General features: G+C 43.5%; 1 protein-coding gene across 3 annotated transcripts in view; it reads right to left on the bottom strand.

Annotated features, from left to right (window-relative positions):
* Positions 1 to 16,572, bottom strand: part of FHOD3 (formin homology 2 domain containing 3) — a 487,786-nt gene that overhangs the window by 167,125 nt on the left and 304,089 nt on the right. For all 3 annotated transcript variants that reach the window (XM_025365274.1, XM_025365275.1, XM_025365277.1), the window contains exons 8-9: positions 10,778 to 10,872; positions 1,648 to 1,791 (exon numbers count right to left, since the gene is read on the bottom strand). In XM_025365274.1, coding sequence (XP_025221059.1) covers positions 1,648 to 1,791; positions 10,778 to 10,872 — 239 coding nt within the window. The remainder of the gene's footprint in view (positions 1 to 1,647; positions 1,792 to 10,777; positions 10,873 to 16,572) is intronic.

Genomic DNA, 16,572 nt, shown 5'->3' with positions numbered 1-16,572 from the left:
AGGCAGAGGTTGCAGTGAGCTGAGATCACACCACTGCACTCCAGCCTGGGCAGCAGAGAGAGACTCCGTCTCAACAAACAAACAACCAGAGGTGGAAGATTATACAGGGCCCAAAGGCTCTTGCAATGACAGATACACAGAATGCCACTGATGGAACATCCTCAGGGATTGCCTGGGTCACTGTATTCTTTGAGTGAGTTTGGGCCTAGAGGTATTCACTTTCCTGGTTGAGGTCATACCACCCAAGAGAAAACACATCTTCAGATCTGCCCCTAACTGGCCATGGCAGGACACTGGGATGATGAGGATCAGCAAGAGTGTCATTTCAACACTCTCACAGTTAAGTACTTTTAATACCATGGGGGTATTTGACCTAAAATTAACCCACAGGAAACAGTCTGAACTCAAGTCAACAGGGTCCAAAGCCCTGATGTGTAGTCCAAAGCAGAACTGGCATCATGGGTGAGTGACCTGTGCAGTTGCATGAGCAGAGCAGAGAGGTACAACATGCATTTCTGCCATTCCTTGCTGCTCATGTGCACAGATTCTGGTAGACTCGCGATAGGCAGGGGTTCCACGGGACTGGAAGTGAGTACAAGGTAAGTATGTTACACCTACAACTGGGGAGGCAGGGGCACTGACAGCCCTGGGGGCCATGCTTCCCTTCAAGACGGATTTGAGTGCAAACAGAAGACAACCCATGGAGCGTCTCATATTCTTTCTTACCCTGTTACCTTCCCACGTTAGACAACAACTTATGCTGAAATGACAACATAAAAGAAAGGAAAAGACAGGGCAGCTCCTAGATCCTTTTTCTTTCAGCCCTTTCTTACTCTTCAGTAAGTTGCAGGCAGAGTGTTGGTAGAATGCACACACCTCAGGAAGTGACGTAAAAACAGTGCAGTCAGTTTCGTACTGTTTCTGCCGTTCTGGTAAGAACAAAATACACGTGAATGTGGGAGCTACAAAATATGATTTAGGTCACTTGGCTGATTCTGCCTACAAGTTAAAGGCTCTTATATTTGCATTTGAAACTGACACTTCATAATATAAAGATGAATGGTAAAATTCATGGTAATAATTTTAAATTTTAATTTTTCTTTCCTTATGACATTACATACCGAATTAGAAAATCACCACAAGGTGGGAGAAACCACAGAAGAAAGTGAAGAGTTGTTTTAGTATCTTTAACAGCACTTTTGCTCCAGTGTTCCATAAATGGTCCTTCATTTCCATTTTGCATTGGTTCCTACAAATCATGTATCTGGCCCTGCCTGAAGTTCCATCTCCCTCAGGTGTAAGAAGCACGATTTCTGTCTCTGTTTCTTTCTCTCCCCGTCTCCTTGAGTGAAGGTGCTGCTGACAGACAGCATGTTCTTTAAAGGAAAATAGCTAACCAATTTCCCCTATATCAAGGGTTCTTGAGCATGAATACACATCAGACTTTCCTGGAAGGCTTGTCATAACACGGTCTGCTGGGCCCTCAGAGTTTCTGATTCAGCAGGTCTGGGGTGAAGCCTGTGATCCTGAATTTCTAATAAGCTGGTGGTGCTCATATGCTACACACGTGGTCTAAAGTAGGTGCCATCTCAGCCTTTGACAATTGCCAAAGCTCTACGATACCTTATAAAAGGCATGGTCTGGTACCTCATAAATGTTGAGTTGCTCCACTAAGTCCAGGTCAGTCCCTTTCTTGTTCAAGTGCCTCTGGGACACAGCAGCGATGCCCAGCTCCTCTAGGCAGTCCACGACATCGTAGAAGGTGTCTTGGTCTGGCAGTCCTGATAACGTCTGGAAGAAGAGAAGAACCAGCTACAGACACACCATAGAAAACTGCCTTGAGGCTCTCAAGGCATTTTCCAATGCCTAATCCAGGCATATTGTTATAATCATGGCCACTAATCAATCCAGATAGATGACAAATTTATTTGAGCAAAAGCCTCTTCAGTGTGGCAGGCAGAATGAACCCCAATATTCTCCCCTCTGGTGTACATGTGCTACATAATCTCCTCGGCTTGAGTGTGGGCTGGGCATTCCCATGAGAGGGGGGCACTCCCATGATTAGGTTACATTAGGTGACAAAGGTGAGGGGATTTTGCAGATGTAATGAAGGTGCAAAATCAGTTGATTTTCAGTTAATTGAAGAGGTGACTCTCCTAGGTGATAATCAAGTAGGCCCTTTAAAAGAAGGCTTAGCTCTTCTCTGAGCTCTGGACTGGAAAGAGATTATCCCACTGGCCTCGAGGCAGCAGCAACCGCCACGACTTTCACAGAAGCAAGGAAATGAATTCTGCCAACTACATAGACCTGGAAGAGGACCCCAAGCCTCAGATGAGACTCCAGCCCTGGGCGACACCTCGGCTGCAGCCTTGTGAGACCCTGGGTAGAGGACCTACTAAGGCCATGCTTGGACTTCCTGCCCCATGGAAGCTGTGAGATGATACATGGGTGTTGTTTGAAGTGGCTAAGTTTGCAGCAATTTGTTACACGGCAATAGAAAACTAACATACTTTGTAATTACAAACTCCTGTTAAGATCCATACACCAACAACTGGAGTTGTAACAACTTAATTTTATTAAATTGTATTTAAATTCAACAGGGCCTCCCCATGGTCTATGAAATTTAGAAAAGCATGAGAAATTTCAAGGCAGCATAAGAGTCAAAAAGAGAACCCAAGAAAGAAAAAGCTGACTTCTCTTTGAATTCTACCTCTCTTAAGAGAAGGAGGGTATCTGAGACAAGGCCCTGGCTCAGAGCTGGAAGGAGCCTGAGATTTACTGCAAGCCCCTTATCTTATATAGGAGGCAGAGAAGGATAAAAGCCTGAGGCAACAGGAAGTGACTGAAGACACTGGGATAAAACCCTGGGCTCAGAGCTGCCATTCCAGTCTCAGCCTTTAGTCCCTACTTACTTCACTATCTCTGCATTTCTAAGAACAAGACATACATTCCAAAATTATTCTAAACATGATAACTTGCCTAGGAAGGAATAAGACCAACACTTCTGTAAAGACCATTTCATAGCACCAGCTTCTCTAACACTTCTATCTTGAGGCTATCAATGTTGGAAAGAAGGCCTCTATTCACAACTCGAATAATAGCTTTTTCCTATTTAAGCTAAAGAGGGCACAAGTTACTGCTATTGAGATAAAACTAATGAAAACCAACTGTGATGTGATAGCCTAATTATTCAAGGCCCCAGTAAGGACACAAGGCAGGAGGCTGTGAATCTGAAGCCATCATAAATAGGTGTTCACACTTGGGCTGCCATGTATGACAGCACACACCAGTGTCTACAGGCACCAGGCCAACCACATCTCAATGACAGGTAATAACGGTCATCAGGGCTGCCCTCTGCTTCCAACATTGATTAAAAACTTGCACATCATTCAAAGAATCCTATCATCCTTTGCTTTTAGTGAAAACTCTAGAACTTATTAAAAGATGAGAGGGAAATAGCAATACCAGGCCTGGGCAGGGTGAACAATTAGAGATGCCCTAACTGCCAGGTGACTGCAAAATGCACAGCCTAAGGGATGCAGGTGAAGGGATGTCTAGTGTCAGAATTAAAACTTGCTACACAGCAGTGTGGGGGCCAGCCCCAGGCACACAGAGAGGCCGCTGGTAGTCTCTTCACCTCTCTGTTCCCCTACCTTCCTCTTCCCCTTTCTCCTTGCTGGGAGCCCACTGAGGTTCTTTCACTCAGAAGTTTCCAGGAGGTTAAACTGCTAAACCTGATCCCCATTGCTTTAGCAAGTCCAGCCATAAAGGGTGAGGGAACCATTAGTAAATAATTAAAAAATTAGAACTATAGAAGTAAGCAGGGGCCAGGCACAGTGGCTCAGACCTGTAACTCCAGCACTTTGGGGGGTTGAGGCAGGTGGATCACTTGAGGCTAGGAGCTCAAGACCAGCCTGACCAACATGGCGAAACCCAGTCTCTACTAAAAATACACATTTGCAGGATGTGGTGGCACATGCTTGTAATCCCAGCTATTTAGGACGCTTACACAAGAATCACTTGAACCCAGGAGACGGAGATTGCAGAGAGCCGAGATCGTGTCACTACACTCCAGCCTGGATGACAGAGCAAGACTCTGTCTCAAAAAAAAAAAAAAAAAAGAACTAAAAAGACTCGGGAAACTCTTGCCCCTTGCTCAGTAATAAGCCCTGAACTGAGGGTATCAGCAGGTCATTTGTCATTTCCGCAGTGAAAATATGGGCTTAAGCCAACCCTGCGTACTATCACCTTTCATGCAGGCTGCAGGGGAGACGATGGTCTTCTGCCACTCACAAATGCAGCTTCTTTTTCCAGCTGTGCAAGAGGGTGCTATACATCTTTTTAAAAATTCATTTTTTTTTTTGGTTGATTCTCTAATAGGCTCAGTAAATTCTACCACACTCCCACTTGTCCCTGGGCTTCCCCTCCCAGTTCCACCCTGCAGCCACCCTGCTGCTAAGTTGTCCACTTCTGACAAAAATGGCAGCTTCACCAGAAAAGTCTGCGAGGTAAAGGTTTCCTGATGCATCCACCCTCAGACACTAAAGGTGCCGAGCGTAGCTGCCTGACACTTGGTATCCCTCCTCCTGTTTTTTCTTAGACTTTGTCTTGACAAGGCCTGTGACAAGTAAATCTTCACAGGTCTCTCTCAGAGGGGGAAATTCTTCCTAAAGGACATTCTTCCCCCTCCCTGGGTTTTCATTGATTCCACCAAGTCTTTCTTATAGGATAAAACCATTGTGGCAAAGCTGGTATGCGAATGTTCATAGCAGCGCTATCTGTGGAAGCCAAAAGCTATATACACACAAATCTCCTTCAACAGGTGAGTGGGTAAGCACATATGCATCTCTACAAGGAATACTACACGGCAGTGGAAAGGAATTAATTAATATATTGCATATATTAATATATGCAATAAAAGATGAATCTCAAAAGGCATTATACTGACAGAAGCCAGCCTCAAAGGGTTACTTACTGTATGATTCCATCTGACATTCTTGAAAAGACAAAATTACAGTGATAAGAGAATAAATCAGTGGTTTCTCAGGGTTACATACAGGAGGTCAGAATGTCACTATAAAAGGATAACATGGGGGAATACTATGTTATTATTAGTCTGTATTCTAATTGTGAAGGTGATCCATCTCCATGTATGTGTTAAAACTCATATAGCTATATTCTAAAAGGTGCACTGTTATGGTTTGAATGTGCCCCCCACCAAAACTTACACCCCAATACAGCAGTGTTGGAAGGGAGAACCTTAAAGCAGTGATCAGGTAATGAATGGATTAGTCCTGTTATCTCAGGACTGGGGTAATTATTGTGGGAGGCATTTCCCAGTAAAAGGATAGTTCAGCCATCTTATCTTCCCTACAACCCTTGTCACCCTCTGTATCCCACTATGGGATAGCACAGAAAGAAGGGCCTGGCCAGATGCCACCACCTTGATATTGGACTCCCAGCCTCAAGAACCGTGAGCATTTCTTTCCTCTATAAATTACCCAGCCTGTGGTATTCTGTTATAGCAACACCAAACAAAGACATAAAATTGATACAGAGAAGTGGGCTGTTGCTATAACAAATAACTGAAAACGTGAAAGCAGCTTTGGAATTGGGTAATAGGTAGAGGCCAGAAAAATTTGGAGAAGCAAGCTAGAAAAAGCCTAGATTGCCTAGAGCATTATCTGGTTGACTCTGGTGGGAGCTCAGAAGAAGAGAATAGTTATAGGAAAAGTCAGAGCCTTCTTAGAGACTGCTGAAGTGGTTGGTAGAAATACAAATGGTAAAGCCAATTCTGAAGAGGTTTCAGACGGAAATGAGAATCAAGGTATTAGAAACTGGAATAAAAACCATCCTTGTTTTAAAGTGGCAAGAACTTTGCTGAACTATGTCCATGTCCTAGGGCTCTAATGAAAGAGAATTTAAGAGCAATGAACTGGGATGTCTGGTGAAAAAAAATTCTAAGCAAAATATTGAAGGAGTTGTATGGTTACTTCTAATTGCATATAGGAAGATGCAAGAGGAGAGAAGTGATATAAATATGGAGTTTATTAAAAGGAAAGTAGAGTAGAAAAATCTGAAAAAGTCACAGCTTGGCCCTGTAAAGAGTGAAAAGACATCTTTTGGAAAGCAAACCAAAGGCAGAGCCAAGTGACCATTTGCTAAAAGGATTATAGTATGGATAGAAGGGAGCCAGTGTTCTTCACCAAGACGATGGGAGAAAAACTCCAAAGGCATTTTAGAGACCTTCTAACCAAGCTAGGACCTTGAGGGCCAGGTTTCTAGACAAGCAACAGCGGTACCTCAGCATTCACTGCTCAGGGCCACTCAGGATCCTGCTCCCAGAATTCTGGTGCAGGATTTTTTGGCCACCCCAGCTGTGACTCAAGCAGGCCTTGCTGCTCTGGAAGGTACAAGCCGTAAAACACACGGTGCTCATTCTGCAGGTGTGGAAAATATAAGAGCTGTGGAGCCGTGGTGACCTCAACCTAGAGCTAAAAGAAGGTTGTGGACAGCCTAAGGTCCCAGGAAGAGACTGGTCATGGGGTGAAGCCACTGTGGAGAGTCCCCAGTAGGGCAATGCCTAGTGGAGCCATGGGAGCGAGGCAGCCCTCAGGACCCTAGAACTATAGAGCTACCAGTGTGCAATCCAGCCCAGGAAAGCTGTAGGCAAAAGCTCCAACCTAGGAGAGCTGAAGTGTGGGCTGAGCCCAGCAAAGCCATAGGGATGGGACTGCCCAAGGCCTTGTGGGCCCAACCCCAAGGTGCCCAGGATGTGGGACATGGAGTCAAAAGAGACTATTCTAGAGTCTTAAGATTTAATATTGTTTTTTTCTCTCTCGGGGTTTGGACTTGGAACTAGTTACCCTTTTCTTCTTGCCTATTTCTGCCTTTTGGAATGTGAACATCTATGCCAGTTCCAACAATGTATTTTGGAAGTAGGTAACTTGTTTGATTTCAGACTCACAGCTAAAGGGAAATTTGCCTCAGGATGAATCGTGCCTTGAGTCTTACCTATACCTGATTCAGATGAGACTCTGGATTTGGGACTTTGAGTTCGTACTGGAATTCATTAAGACTTTGGGGCTATTGGGATGGAATGGATATATCTTGCACATGAGGAGGACATGAATTTTGGGGACCGGGGGCAGAATGCTATGGTTTTAATATGTCCCCCAAAGTTCATGCGTTAGAAACATAATCCCCAAAGCAACAGTATTGAAAGGAGGTAAATTGGATGAATGCCATTATCTCAGGAGTGGATTACTTACTGCAGGAATAGGTTCCTAATAGAGCATAAGTTTCACCCCTTCTCCTCTCTTCCCCTACAACCCCCTTGCCCTCTACCATGGATGGCACAGCAAAGAGGTCCTCACAAGATGCCAGTACCTTGATACCTTGATATTGAACTTCCCAGTCTCCAAAACTGTGAGAAATCGATTTCTTTATAAATTACCCAGTCTGTGGTATTCAGTTACAGCAACACAAAATGGACTAAGACAATAATTTTAAAACAATAAAAGTAAATGTAAAAACAAAGGCAACTACTCAGCATGTACCATCCAGGTTAGTTATCCCCTAGCCCCACTGAACAACTCCTCTCCCCATGGCTCCCTGGGGTCCTGCTTTCCCTGAATACCCTAAGCCGGCCTCACGGTAACCCCTCTTGTTACTCATTCTACCTCCCATCCCCAGTCTGCTTCATCCTATTTTACAAGGTAATCAGTTTTAGAACAGTAACCAGGATAGGACTTAGTGTCATTGTTTTGTCATGGAAATGTCCATTTTTAAAAATTCTATATTATTAAGGGCCTTTATTTTGTTGAAATCAATAGTTATAAACAACCCAACTTGCAATATAATTTCTCAGATTTCACAGTCTGAATGTTTTCCAGACCCAGATTAACATTTTGTTATTTTGTTTGGTATCTCAGAGGAGTTTACTCATTGGGCAATACGCATTACTACAATATAACAAAACAAAACAAACCTGGCATGAGCGCTGGTGATCTGTTGACTTGTTTAACCCATTTATGCCAGAGGTTGCAAATTTTTTTGTGTGAAAAATCAGACCTTGGCGATGACCTTGAGAAGAAGGATATAAATAACTCACACAAGCTTAGCGTTCCAATAATGGAACACTAGGCATAAATTAGTTAAGGAAAGGATTAAATTTGAATGAATGACCTCAAGGATCTTTCTGGATGTCTCCTTGGCTAGAACTAACAAAGGATGAGAAAGAACTGCCAGATGAGAAAGAGCAAGTGAGGGATTCCTGGACATCAAATGCCACAAAATGCCAAGCAGAGGGTGACAGGCACTGGGTCCCTGCCAGTGAATAGCAACAAAGTACCCACATTGTGTGGGTACTGGTATGATCATAAGAACATGTGGGAATGGCCTTATCAATAAAATAATGTTACAATGGGGAACACTGTGCCAGCGTGAGAATTCCATTTTTGCTGAATTCAGTGTTTTCCAGTACAATGTTAATGACTAAAAAGGACAGGAAATAGATGACCTTAATCCTCAGAAACCAACAGAAAATTGCTTCAAATCAAATGGTAAAACGAGCTCACAAAAAGATTTGAAAATAAAAGCAGAATTCTTAGGATTATGCTTCAGAAAAGTTGTGCCCATTTCCCACCAGGGTTATAGGAGTTTCCTGGGTGTTCATCAACAAATGATATTTCATTAAAAGACAATCATTGCCAATGTGACCTGAGAAATACGTCTTGTTGTTTTCTTATGTATTTCTTTTGTTCTTAGTTGGTTTAATGTCTTTCATTTTTCTACTGAATTGAAAATATATTTAGGATAATATCATTTTTTACCTTTCTTTTTGTAAATAATCTCCCAGTTTGTCATTTGCATTTAGTTATAATTTGTGATTTTCATTTTATAAATAAGATCTTTTAAAATTTTATGCAGTAAAATAGTTAAATCTCTTCCTCTGGAACCTTTTTCACTGGTTTTATTATTAAAATAAACGTTACCAACCAGAGACTAATGAGTCTTCATTTCTCTTTTTCTCCCTGCAGTTTGATATGTTCCATTAAATGCTTTAAGCTCTCCAGGGCTTACTGTGGTATATGGTCAAAGTATGTTTTTGTTTACTTCCATTTAACAACACCTCTCCAATCAGTAGCCAACCCGTCCCCACCAATGTTAACTGTACAGTGAGTTGTTCTATACACTGAGGTCTCTTTCAGAGCTCCTCTGCGCCAATCATCTGTCTGCTGAGGAAAGGGCCAGACCACATTGTTGTAATTCTCAGAATTTGCACATTTTACTATCTAGTAGGAAAAGCTGCTCTTCATGATTATACTGCTTTCTACAAATTTATCCCCAGTTTATCAGGGAAAGTGTTTCTCCACTTGTATTTTAGGAAGGGACTCTGGATCTTTCTAAAGCCCTAACCATCACTGCAGATGGTCCCGCAGGCTCACGCCCAGCGTGAGCGTGTACGGAGAGTACAAGGAAGGTCCATGGGGTTGGCGCTGGTGAGGTACCTGTGCTCTAAGGCATGGTGATCCAAATGGAGAAACTCCAGATCTGAGACTGGGCCTGTCCTGGGTCAGCATGGGCCCCATTGTTTCAGAGCAGCACCTCTGGGGGTGGGCACCAAGGACCAATACTGCCCTACAAGGTGGTGATCAGGGAGGGACGCGACAGCAGGAATGAGAGTACCAGGTGTGGTCACCATCACATAAGACAAGTGGGACCTACCCCCAGGATTCCTTATCTCAGCCCAAGAGTCCAACTTCAATATGCAGTGGAACTTGTGTACCTCGTGTCTTCCTGACATGTGAACTATTTTCTTAGAGTAAAACTTCATAATTTATATTGCCTCAAGGAAAAATGATTTTAAAAAATAATTTTGGCTGGGCGTGGTGGCTCATGCCTGTAATCCCAACACTTTGGGAGGCCGAGGCGGGTGGATCACCTGAAGTCAGGAGTTAACAGACCAGCCTGGCCAACATGGTGAAACCCCGTTTCTACGAAAAACACAAAAATTAGCCAGGCTGCTTGTAATCCCAGCTACTAGGGGGCTAAGGCAGGAGGATCTCTTGAACCTGGGAGGCAGAGGCTGCAGTGAGCTGAGATCGTGCCACTGCACTTCAGCCTGTGCAAGAAAGTGAGACTCCGTCTCAAATAATAATAATAATAATAATAATAATTATTATTATTTTTAAATTTAGTAAAATCTTTCTGGTTTTACTAGAAAAGACCAAAGCATGAACACATGTAGGCACCCACAGGCCTTCACAAGCAGGCACACCTGCACGCATCCACCCCACAGGTTGCATAAAGGATTTTCTCCTGTAGTGCACACTGCAGCCATGGTTCCAGCCACCACGATGGGTGTCCACATGATGTGGCTCTTATTCAGAGGGAAAATTTTAGATTTTCACAATGTATTAATTCCCTATGGCTACTGTAAGAAAGTACCACAAACTAGGTGGCTTAAAATAACAGAAACGTATTCTCTCACAGTTTGAAAGACTAGAAGTCTGATATTAAGGTGTCACCAGGGTCATGCTTTCCCTGAAGGCTCTACCGGAAGTCTGTCTTTGCTTCATCCTCAATTGGCAGCCAGCAATCTGTAGCGTTCCCTGGCTTGTAGATGCATCGTTCTGACCTCTGCCTGTCCTCACGTGGCTGTCTTCCTTGCATGTTCACATCGTCTTCCCTCTGTATCTCTTTTCCTCTTATAAGTTATACATATGTTATATGTTAAACATATCTAAACATATCCATAACACAGTCAACCAACCTTGTTCACCAAAGTCATTGCATAAACCAGTAGCTCTGTATCAACTCCATCTTTTTCCTCCAGGATTTCCATGATATTTGACCAAGGTTTGACCCCTATGAGTAAAGCAAAAATCATTAGAAACAGCAATTCATCAACATTCTTTATCTAACTCACATCACAGTTTATTATCCAAGGATGTATCCAGTGATGGCAGCTTCTTTCAGTCGTCAAATTTCAATGTGTGACATTATCCTTAGGGTGGATTTGAGTATGCTTCTAATTGAGAATATTTCTTAGTAGGGAACCCTATCTCACATCACCCTTGGCCTTTTGACAAGAGCATTGTATACCCTTCAGTGCCTGGATGCCTACCTACTTAAAAATTTCTTCGTATTAAATATGTAATTTTTAAAAATCCAATCACTGCAACTCTGTAGGCCATACATTTCCCCCAGGGCAGAAAACTCTTGGTAAGTATTCTCTGAATATCCTTCAGCACAGAAGAAAAGGGGATGTGGAAGATCTTAACATCCCTCTAGCAGGGACTCCAAGAAATAAGTGACATGCCCGTCTAGCAAATATCTCAAGAACAGAAGCATATTACATCTACTCCATCAGGGCACAAATACTGTTTAAGTATCAGCTAGGTACAAGGTCTATTGGGCAGTTGCCCTCAATAGATTTATAATCGAATGGAGCAGGTAGGCATAAGCCCAAGAACAGACACCACCAGCACAGAGCAATGGCTGAGAAGTGTCCAAGCATGCAGCTAAGCCTGTCACTGTGCAAGTGAGGTCTCTTGCAGCAGGGATAATTGCAGAGGACTTGGCACAAGAGGTGGCTTCTGCCTGGGCTCTGCAGGAGAAGGCTTATGGGTGGTTATTTCCAGGCTTTAGGAGGGACAGGAGATATTCCACATTCACATTCAGGACCACTAAGCCAAGGGCGAGACCAAAAAGGGGCACACAACACCTCGATATGGTTTTCTAGGCCCAAGATGAATATTTGAAGTGAAGTGAAATGAGAATTGCCTTGCCCTTGGCTTGGTGGTTTGCAACATGAAGCTCTTTCCTGCTTTCTCTATACAGATCTCAAAGGGATATTGCTTATTTTTGCTTGAGAGACGTAAACTTGGAAATAACCTAAATGCAGTGGTTTCCAAATGCTGGTCCTTGGATGGGCTATGTCAGAGCTGATTTTGGCCTTGAAAACAAAAGTTTCCCAAGGACCATGATAGGATCTGTCTTATTGATCTCCATGCTCTTAGGACAGTGCCTGGCATACAGTACATGCTCAGTAAAATATCTGCTGAATAATGAATGGAGATCTCTGAGAAGGCATGAAGTGGGTTAAGCTGAAGCAATTTTAAAAGAACCAGGAAGCAGATGCACACAGCAAGGAAAGCAGAGAAGACGGGATTTAAGGGGATTTGTTTAAGAAGATTAAACAAAGAATAGGTACCTACTTACTACAAGATGTAAAATACACAAATGTAGCTCAATGTGGAGATCTTCTGGCTTTCCTAAGTGAACAGAAAGCCTTTTGCTTTGGCTAGTTGCCCAGCCAGTCAGAACTGGGCAATCTTCTATGACCCTTGCTAACTGAGCACTAAGATATATTCTTTCATCTCTTTCACCTGCTAACTACTGAATTATCTCCTTGCTGATATTGATTATCAAACTACTTTGAAGTCCACACCACAGTGTAGTTGTTCTTCCAACTCCCACAAAGTAACCATCTCAGCCCTCAAGACAGTCAATCAATCTCAACAGCAGGCCTTGGGTCTCACTGTCCAGTTTAAGAGATCTGGATGCCGCCGTTTGTGTTTATAACAGGGGCAGCTTCTAACATTCACATTTTGTATAAAACCGTGGCATAAAATACATGTTCTAGTGAGTTGCCCATGCATGATTCAAAGGAAGAATGTGCAGGGGAGAAAGTATCGAAACTAAGACTTTCTAGTGGTGCTAATGGACCCAGAACTCCTTTTGGTTGCTTACTCTGGAGCCAAAGATGCGAAACAGGTCCTGGGGGAGCAAAGGCCAAGGAACAACGGCAGGCAGCCCAGAGAGAGAGGGAGAGGTAGCCAGGCTACATCCGTACTCCCCTTAAACAGACACATGCACTTGTGTGCATCTACTCCCTTATAATAAGAACACTCAAACACTGGCTTAATTTAACTGAAAAATGTGTTTTTCAGCTGTGTTTTCTGGGTCTCTTATTACCATTTAAGGATTTTAAGTCTGGAAATGTGCATCTATTTGTACACTCTTAGGATGGATGTTCATTCTTTTTATTGTTTTGGGGCAGAAAATCGGAAATATTTACCAGAATGAAGGTGAAAGGGAAGAAACATTTGGTTCAACAAAAATAGCCTTGGCAGACCTCAGGCTAGGCCTGTGTTCAACACCAGCACTTGCACGTTTCCTAGGAGCTCCTGTCAGAATTATGGGGTCCACTCACTCCCCTCATTGCCTTTGCTAACTCCCTACAATGTGTGTGTGTATGTATGCATATGTGTGTGTGTGTGCGTGTGTGTTTTGTGGAGGACAGGGTTCCTGTACTGGAATCATAAACCATATAATGCTAGCCCTTCACATAACAGAGAAGGAAACTGGACCCCAAAGGAGTGGAATGCAGGGGCTCAGGAAGCTCATCTAGAGTTCCTAAGGTCTCTGGGGTGACTGTACTTACCTTATAGGATTACTGAGAATTGTCATTGAGATAAAGCACTTTGTCTTTTTTCCTTAATGCTGCTGGAGTACATTAGAAGGCAATACTTAATCATTGTCATCTGTCTCTCTCCAACTCCACTGCCCCCCACCCCCACCCCAAATACTGGTTCTGTGACAGCCTTTTTTCCTGATGACTGCAAGCACACAATAGATACTCAAATATGTGCCGGAAAAAATGGGTCTTATGTGAAAAATGTTTAGAGTTGTGTCTGTTACATGATAGATACCCAAATACCAGTAGCTGTAATTGTAATGGGTGGTGGTTGGTGGAGACACCCAGTTTACCCCCGGGCGGACCAGCTGCACTAACTCCCCGGCCAGTCCTCTCTTAACCCAGATAAATAAATACACATAGAATCAATTGCTCAGTACTTCTCCCCTCTTACTTTCCTAAATCTCCACATTAAATCCAAAGGAAAATAAGATATTTAGCTCAGTGCCTCGGACATGGGTTGGTCTAACACTCAAACAGAAGCTCCTCACAGCACATTCCATGTCCTTCCACATACTACATAAACACATTCAATGTAGATGCTTCTGCTATAAATAACGGTGGAAAGAGAGCTTGAGTTCTGTCAATCAGTAGCTTCCACTACACTTTACACGATCTTCACAGATCAATATACTCTTAAGCAGAAAGCAGAGACGGGATTGCTTGAAAGGATGAATTTTTTCTCTGCTAATCATGTGTGATACATATGTTTAAGAATTATCAAATGAAAAATTGAACTACTTCAAGAGCTATGCTGAGCCAAATTAGTGAGACTCAAGATTTAGGACAAATTTCAACATGCGTTATCCTCTCTGGTCACTCGCCTCACCCTCTGTGAGACAGGCAAACCTGTTCACTTAGAAGGAAGGACTCCGCATCCAGACAGCAGAGGGGTGTCAATCAATTTCCTGTCAACCACCACAGGGAAGACCTCAAGGAACAGGAGTCTCTGATATGGCAAAATGACAAAGCAAGGCTCTCTAAGGGCTCCCATGAGCCTTTCTCTCTTCCTGGCCCTGGCCATGAGAAAGGGAAAGTGACTTAAAGATGCAAGCAAAGAGAAGATCCAGTGGTCTGATATTAATACCATACCATGCCCCACAGATGAACTTGAATCCACCCTTTTATCTTAGGCCCTGAGCAAAAGTGCAATTGCCTGGGTCCAATGGAGCATTTTAAATTTTCCTTCTTCATAAACACTGATCACTCCTTATGATGGACTTTAACCCCTATGGTTTTTAGCCCTGCTAACTGGGCCACTCTTGGCCACAGACCAAATTGCCCACACTGCAGAATGAAGCCTTCTGGTTAGCCCACGTGCAGCACACGTGATGTTTATATTTATAATGCAACCAAAGGAATTTGTTCTGGACAACTTCATTTGCTTTAGGTAGTAATGATTTCTGAGGACTGGTAATTTGTTGGTTTTCTTGCTGATTCCTTAAATCTGACAGTTTTCATTATCCAAAAGAAACTATTCAAAAAGACAACTGCTTATATGTCCATTCGTCCCTGCTAAGGAATGAGTCTAAAGCCACTTTGAGAAGTAAAATTTATGATTTATGAACTTGTGCACAAATGGATATGCTCAGTTTACCCTAACTCACCTCTGGCACCTGTCTGCTCTCTCACCCAGTTGAGAGGGAGCTGGAGAGCTGCTTCTAAACCCGCTAGGTGGAAACGCACCTGGAAGTCATGTTGCTCTCTGCAGAACACCACGGCACATTTATACGTTTAATGCCATCATAGGATTCAGGAACAATTTTACTAGCAGTAAAATAGGGTGATGTTATATGTATGCATTATAAAATCACAGCCAAGACCACACATGTCCATAAAGAAACACGCTATTGAGCCACACATGATAAGCTATTTCTGAATTTTTCCATTAGTGCCATTCCTTTTTTTTTTTTTTCCAGCTGCTAGTGCTCAGTGGCAGACAGACAACAGCAGTTGCCAAAGGTTTAAGAAATTATTATTATTATTTTTTGGGATGGAGTCTCTCTCTGTTGCCCAGGCTGGAGTGCAGTGGCGCGATCTCAGCTCACTGCAAGCTCGGCCTTCCGGGTTCACGCCGTTCTCCTGCCTCAGCCTCCCGAGTAGCTGGGACTACAGTCGCCCGCTACCACGCCTGGCTAATTTTTTGTATTTTTAGTAGAGATGGGGTTTCACCATGGTCTCGATCTCCTGACCTCATGATCCGCCCACCTCGGCCTCCCAAAGTGCTGGGATTACAGGCGTGAGCCACCACGCCCGGCAAGAAATTTTATAGACAAAATCCATAAAGCTGGCCGGGCGTAGTGGCTCATGCCTGTAATCCCAACACTTTGGGAGGCCAAGGCGGGCGCATCACAAGGTCAGGAAATCGAGACCATCCTAGTTAACACGCTGAAACTCTGTCTCTACTAAAAATATAAAAAATTAGCTGGGCGTGGTAGTGGGCACCTGTAGTCCCAGCTACTCAGGTGGCTGAGGCAGGAGAATGGCGTGAACCCGGGAGGCGGAGCTTGCAGTGAGCCGAGATCGCGCCACTGCACTCCAGCCTGGGCAACAGAGCGAGACTCCGTCTCAAAACAAAAAACAAAACAAAACAAAACAACAACAACCCATAAAGCTAAGAAGACAATTCATCAGCTTTTTTAAAAATTATTTTTACTAATCAGGAAAAGATGGCCATTGTTTTATCTCGATGGAGAGACTTGGTCTGGCAGATGAGAATCTCTGGACGGGGCTATGGATGGAGTCTTGGATATGGTATACAAAGGCCTGGGCTCATTTCAGGATCACTCCCTCATCCATCACAACATTCCCTTTATGGGATATGAAGTTCAAGGAAGGGAACTCTGAGCTGCCAGCTCAGCAAAGCCAAAGGAGAACCCGGCTCATGAGAAGTTGGCCCTCTAACTCACACCCATAGCAAGGGCCCTGGGGTTACCTGAAGCTTAGGATAGGAAGATGAAGAGTTTAGTTGTCCTAAAGCAACTGCTAGAGTTAAGGGATGAAATACAAATCCTCCAAGGATGAAGGAGAGGCGCTGCTGCCTACCAGCTGCCAAAACACACACTGCTGGCCTTAAACCTAATTGA

The sequence above is a fragment of the Theropithecus gelada genome, chromosome 18 (genome assembly GCF_003255815.1).
Source record: "Theropithecus gelada isolate Dixy chromosome 18, Tgel_1.0, whole genome shotgun sequence".
In the NCBI taxonomy this organism is placed as follows: Eukaryota; Metazoa; Chordata; class Mammalia; order Primates; family Cercopithecidae; genus Theropithecus; species Theropithecus gelada.
The sequence above is the reverse complement of the archived record's forward strand: the minus strand, read 5'-3'. Positions and strand labels throughout refer to the sequence as shown.